General features: G+C 41.6%; 1 protein-coding gene across 1 annotated transcript in view; it reads right to left on the bottom strand.

The window, feature by feature from the left end:
* Positions 1 to 3,958: 3,958 nt before the first annotated feature.
* Positions 3,959 to 6,000, bottom strand: part of CCNYL1 (cyclin Y like 1) — a 55,605-nt gene continuing 53,563 nt past the window's right edge. Inside the window, exon 10 of the mRNA XM_065413071.1 lies at positions 3,959 to 5,682. Within this exon, the coding sequence (XP_065269143.1) occupies positions 5,566 to 5,682 (117 nt within the window). The 3' untranslated portion in view covers positions 3,959 to 5,565. The remainder of the gene's footprint in view (positions 5,683 to 6,000) is intronic.

The following is a 6,000-nucleotide window of genomic DNA, read 5'->3' as shown; positions in this document are numbered from 1 at the left end:
AGGCCTGGATCTGCATGGGGAGTTAGAATGCGTAGGTGAATAGGAGGTGTACAGAAGTGGCACACCAGGATTCAGCACAGCGCTGGCCCAGAGTTCATCCCTACAGGTGGGGAAGGAAGCTGGTTACTGTAGGTGGCAGGTTGCTAGTCAGTCCCTTACTAACAAGTAAGGTATTGGACTAGTTTATCCCACAATTAGGCATCTCATCACTAATCTAGGTCCCCCAGGGTGCGTTCAGTCCGTATCTGTCTATTCAGACTAATCTCAGGGCAGCTGCTGCCTCTTCCAGTGTCTTGCACAGCACCAGTCACAGCACGTAAGAGCTGGCATGGAACAGGTGCTGTCGAGATCTTAGCCTTGTGAGGTAAGTTTAGGAACTGCACTACAGGGGACAAACTTGTGTATCTTGGATTAGTCTCCTCCTCCTGCTGCCCTCCCCCCCAGCAGTCTTAGAACTAGGCATAGCCTTTACAGACTGACAAGTTAGCCACCCCCAGTACAGCAAATCAGCAGTAATTCAATGGAGCCACAAAGATGTGTGAGACAGGAAGATCAAGTCCAATGACCCAGAGCGCTCACAACTTCTAAGCTACCACGCACCATGAGAAAGGAAGGTAAACGTGAGTGTTAAGGACAAGAGTGGCAACGCTCTTAAGAAAAGAGGGGTGTAATTTGGTGCACTCTATAAATCCTTTCTGCATTTATCTCTGGTATGCCACTTGGCAGGAGAACATGCGTCAGATAAGGATGGATATTTCTTACAAAAACTGGGTACAGGTCACGCAAGAACTACATGAGCAACAGGGAATGGATCACTTGATGATTACCTTTTCTGTTCATTCCCTCTGGGGCACATTGGCCACTGTCAGAAGACAGGATACTGGGCCAGATGGACCTTTTAGTCTGACCCAGTATACCTGTTCTTGTATGGAAATTAGGTCTGAAGAGATACCACCACTTCCTTCTGGTGGAGCTCTCTCCACTATTCAGATCTACACTTCACCATTGACCAGCAGCCATCCCTACTTCAGTGCTTGGAACATACTCTGTAGCACGTACTCCACCTCTCCTTCAGCGCTTGCCTCAAATCGCTCCTTTCTCCTCCTCCTCCACTTGCCCACATTATGCCTGATGCCTTTTCTTGGGTAAAAATATGGGTGTTGTTGACATTTATTCTATCCCAGGAGTACTTGTCCTCCTACCCGCCAAACCCACTTTAAGTGGTTCTCATACTAAATTGCCGTAGCAACAAAACACACCGTTCCTGTATCCAAAGGGCAAAGGTTGCGCTGAAGCAAGTTTGCATTCTTCAGCTGGGATTCTATCAGACTAAGCCCGTATCAATGAATGGTTGGCAGAGTGTTGATCTCCACCTAACACTACTTGTGGATGGGAGCGGAGTTGATTCTAACTAGCCTGCATTGAAGCAAGCACATAGCTGGGCAATTTGCTGCCAGCGATTGAGTGTCACAGCTACGACTAGAAGATGACAGTGTTGCAGCTCAATAAAGATTTAAGTATCCAACTGTTGGATTGGTGGGCATTTTTCATTGGGTTATCTATACCCAGTACACATAGCCCAACGCACACACTGATCTATCCTGCCAGGTTGGCTCATAGGCAGAGAGAGAAAAACAATTAACTTGTCCTCTATAATAAAATCTCATTATTGTTTTTAAAGGGACATTTCCAATAGTGATTATGAATCAATTCCCTCTTAGCAATGGCTTGTTTTTGAAAAAGCACGGCTGACACCTTCTAGGGAGCCTTTTCTAACAACACAAGGCTTCCCGAGGAAAAACTGGATGAGATTCCCTTTGAAACACGCAGATGCTGTCTCTCGGCACCAAAAAGCAAAACCCAACTTCTTTGCTGCTTCTACGTATAAAGGTCCAAAAGATTTAATATCCCCGATTTCTCTGAGGTTGAAGAGCAGATTTTAAAGGTTTGTCTTTTGTGTTTTTGCTGGAAAACTAGAGCACTGGAGTGGGAGTTAAGTCCTCAACAAAAGGGGAATGGATGTTGCCAGCTTTAATTTCTCACAAGCGGTTGTCAGTTTCTTTTGTTAACTCCTATTTGACTGTTTTAAATAGATTAAAAATCACTTCCCCCCCTCCTCAGTAGCTCAGATTTCAGTTTGGTTATAGCAAAATCTCACTAGTTCTCCAATCAACCACCAACTCCTCTTGCAAAAAACAGGGTAGTAAGGACTTGCTTTTCCAAAGAAAGTGTTCTAAAAATATTCAGGCCCTTATACCATCATGAAGCAGCAAAAAGAGCATACCTTTTATTCCTCCCTAAGTCATTTTCAATAGCTTTTAATGCAAAGATGTAAACCAATGGGTAAGGAGACTCAAAGCATCTATAATATAGAAATATGATCACCTACACTTAAAATGAAGAACACTGACATATCAGTAGAAATGCAGAGAAAGTAAAAGATGATTCCACACAAATATCTTACCGTGTAGAAATTTCATACAAGGTATTTTTCACAGGTTGGAGAGACAAGGTGGATGAAGTAATAGCTTTTGTTGGACCAACTTCTGTTGGTGAGAGAGACCGGGTTTTGAGCCACACGGAGTTGTTCTTCAGGTCCGGGAAAGGTCCAATAAAAGATATTACTTCACCCACCTCGTCGCTAATATCCTGGGACTGACAGCTAGAACTACACTGCATATAACATCTGTAGGGGTTGGTCACCAAAGGCTGGCTGAACAGTGGATTTCCATATGGGGGAGGTGGAAAGGAGAGAATGAGCATTCTGACTGATAAGTAGCAATTTGTTAGCCAGTCTGTCAGATTAATGCATCAATGAAAGTTGATTTTTAAGGTAAACTGACTTTTTCAAATTCAGATTTTATCTATTTTGCATGTGTCATCAGATGCCCCATGCTGTTGCAGCACCACATATCATGCATGATACTTGGTAACTTAAAATGCCACTGAGCAAAGGCAGCTCCTGATTTCAGTCTGGTTATGAGGAGTCAGATGCAGTTAGAGCCTGTACTAGCTACACAAAAGATTAGCAATACGTCCTGCAGATTCATGTTACTTTTGGGGGAGTTTTTTTCCGATCCTCCCACACTGTTAGGGAGAGGTCTATTGACACATCCTGAGATCGGTCATGCGCCTACAAACCAGGATCATAAATCTCTTTTCTTACTGTGCTATTACATCCTTCAATATTTCATCTGTCAAAGAAAAGGTGAATACCAGGCACAGGTGATGCTTTCCTTAGAAGTGCCAGAAGGCACCTGCTACGTTTGTGAAAGCTGTATAACCAATCAGCAAAATAAGCACAGGAAAGGTGTGTTTATATTCACCTCAGAAAGTTCAAATCAGGTTGCAGAGTATTAACTAAAACACAGACTTGTAAGAATTAGGTTACAGGTCAACCTGAAAAATCAGAGATTGGAAATTACAAGCAGCTAACCTTGTTCCAGAGTAGATTCAAAAGGAGGACTAATGCAGCAGCGTGAGACAAGTTACCTCCAGAAAGTTTCCTTGCATTTAAACCAAAAATCTACCAGTCACCATTAGTTACTTAAACATTGTTGTTCACAAATGTTAACAATAAATAGGACCTGGAATCACAGAAGTTGTCAGTCAGTCATACCCTTCCTTCAGCTTAAAACACACAAACTGCAGTTGACTGCAAACTGTATGACCCCAGCACACATCTAATATTCATTTTTGGCTCCTAAGGGATATTTTCAGATAAAGGTGGTAAGACGAAAAAATTTAATCAGCTCATATTGGGGTGGATTTCCCACACCATAGGACTAAGATTTGGTGAGATTCTAAAGTAGCCACACAGGGCCACGTCTTCATTTTAATCTGTTCAACAAGTTATTTGCAAACAAACTCAGAGAAAATGGTACAGAACACTCTAACCACCTTTAGCTTTAATTAAAATAGAGTTTATTATTAGCTTTTTTTTTTTTTTTTTAATACAAACATGAGAAAGGAAAACCACCTGAAGATGTAGCATTATTTTCAAAATTGAATCGTGATCAATACCTGAAGTTCCAAGTTCCATGGATTGCGGGGCTGGCGCTGGTAGATTTGCAAACTTTAAAATACTATACATATTTAAATAGTTTGAATGCTGCCAAATTGTTATACTCAGAAGTCCCTAATCTCAAAGGCATGGGGACCTGATAACTTACTGGACCTTGGATGGAAGCAGGGTTGAACAAAATTTGTCCTAGGAACTAATGTCATTCAGTATGGCACAAAGTGCCTAGAATCTATCTAGAACTGGGAGAAGGAGGTATATAAGGGTTAGTAACAGGAAAAGTCTATTAATACTTATCCTGTTTAGAGTTTTGAAGTTTGAAAGGAAACTTCATCCCAAATTCTCATTCTGGAGGAGTAAACTCTATCTTCAGGAAAAGCAGAGTTACACAAGCTATAGTGTTCACTTCTCCAAAAAAATAAGTCTGACAACTTATACATTTGAGTTTTGTTTTTTTTAAGAACTCCATTGAAAGAAATCTTATGTGGTAATTGGGAATAAGTATCTACCCCTATCAGTGAGTCCAGGATCCTCAAACTCACTGTCGCACCACAAAAATAACCCCCCCATCTGAAAGCAGGAAGTCTAGGGGAACCAAAACAGACATGATGATCTTATCATCAACTTAGTCAGAACTCCACTGCATAAAGCACAACGGATCTGTAGTGGAAGAATTCAGAGAAGCAATGCAGTAGGCTATTCATCACTGGATTGCCACATTGTTTGGGATAGTGACTTTGTTTCCAATACAGCTCTCTCTCATTCAGTGCCTCAGAAAGATATACAGGATGCATATTTTCCTAAGCAGTAGTAAAAGTATTAGAAAGTGAGAAGCACCATAGTTCACAAGAAATGCAGCATGGACCCTATACATTTGAACAATCAATATGTAACACCATTTCTCTGCTTCCAACCAAAACATTCAAAATCCTTTGACAGTCTCTACCGGAATGACACTGCTGGTACAGTTATTATATCCTGCTCGAACAGCTTCTTGGTTTTCAACTCATCACCGATAATAGCAGCTTTTGAATAGCAAAACCCCTCAACACTTATCTATGCTACCATTTCAAGCTCCAGAGTGGCTTTATACTTCGTTAGAGTCCTTTTTTTTTTTTTTTTGTGAGCACTGTATTCACTCTGAAAGGCAAACGCAGCAGGATTCTGGATGACCGGGAGAAGAGGGAAGAACATTGTAACTATCGTCACGTGGTTAGTGTTTAAATTCTAAAATTTAAAACTACTCATTATTAAAAACCTCATCATTCACAGCTATAGGCCTACACAGTAAGCAAACATCTGTGGGGGGGAGGTGGGGAGCTTGTTTTTGCACCTCTGGATACATTAAAAGGAGGAGCACGGATTTGACAAGGTCCCATTTTTTGAATGGAATATGCTCCTCAGGCCCTGGGGTCCCTTGGCTGGTTTTATCCTTCCTCCCCTTACTGGAAGACACCATCACTGCTGGCTTATGTGCATGGAGTGGTGGTATTCCTCCGGTTCATACGTACGCTGGCTTCACGGTGCTGCACCCTTCTCTCTCCTCAGGAGAGGATGGCATTAGAACGACGGATACCAACTAAATTATCAGCACTGAAAGATCGTCTCATAGCAGCTTTAGACAAGTCTTTGTATTTGTCCTCACAGAGCCTGGAGATAGCCTGTAAAATATATTCAGACACAAAAGAATGAATGCGGGAATTAGAAGTGTTCAAACATTTTAAGAAAGCTCTTACAATGGCAACGCTAATGGACCAAGCACTTACAGTGCCTATATCTTTCAGTGACGCTACTGGCTGCTGCCCTGGGTATGCTATTACAAAAAAAACCTTTTGTTGAGGGAAAACATTAAGGGGCTGTAGAAATTGCATCTTTAAGGATCTCTCCCCATGTTCACCCGTATCATTATTAGTCACAGGAGATTATGATTTTTAAATGCAGTTCAATCTCCACATCTCTAAGCAACTTAAATCTTATAC

Source organism: Emys orbicularis, chromosome 11, assembly GCF_028017835.1.
Source record: "Emys orbicularis isolate rEmyOrb1 chromosome 11, rEmyOrb1.hap1, whole genome shotgun sequence".
Taxonomy (NCBI): domain Eukaryota; kingdom Metazoa; phylum Chordata; order Testudines; family Emydidae; genus Emys; species Emys orbicularis.
The sequence above is the reverse complement of the archived record's forward strand: the minus strand, read 5'-3'. Positions and strand labels throughout refer to the sequence as shown.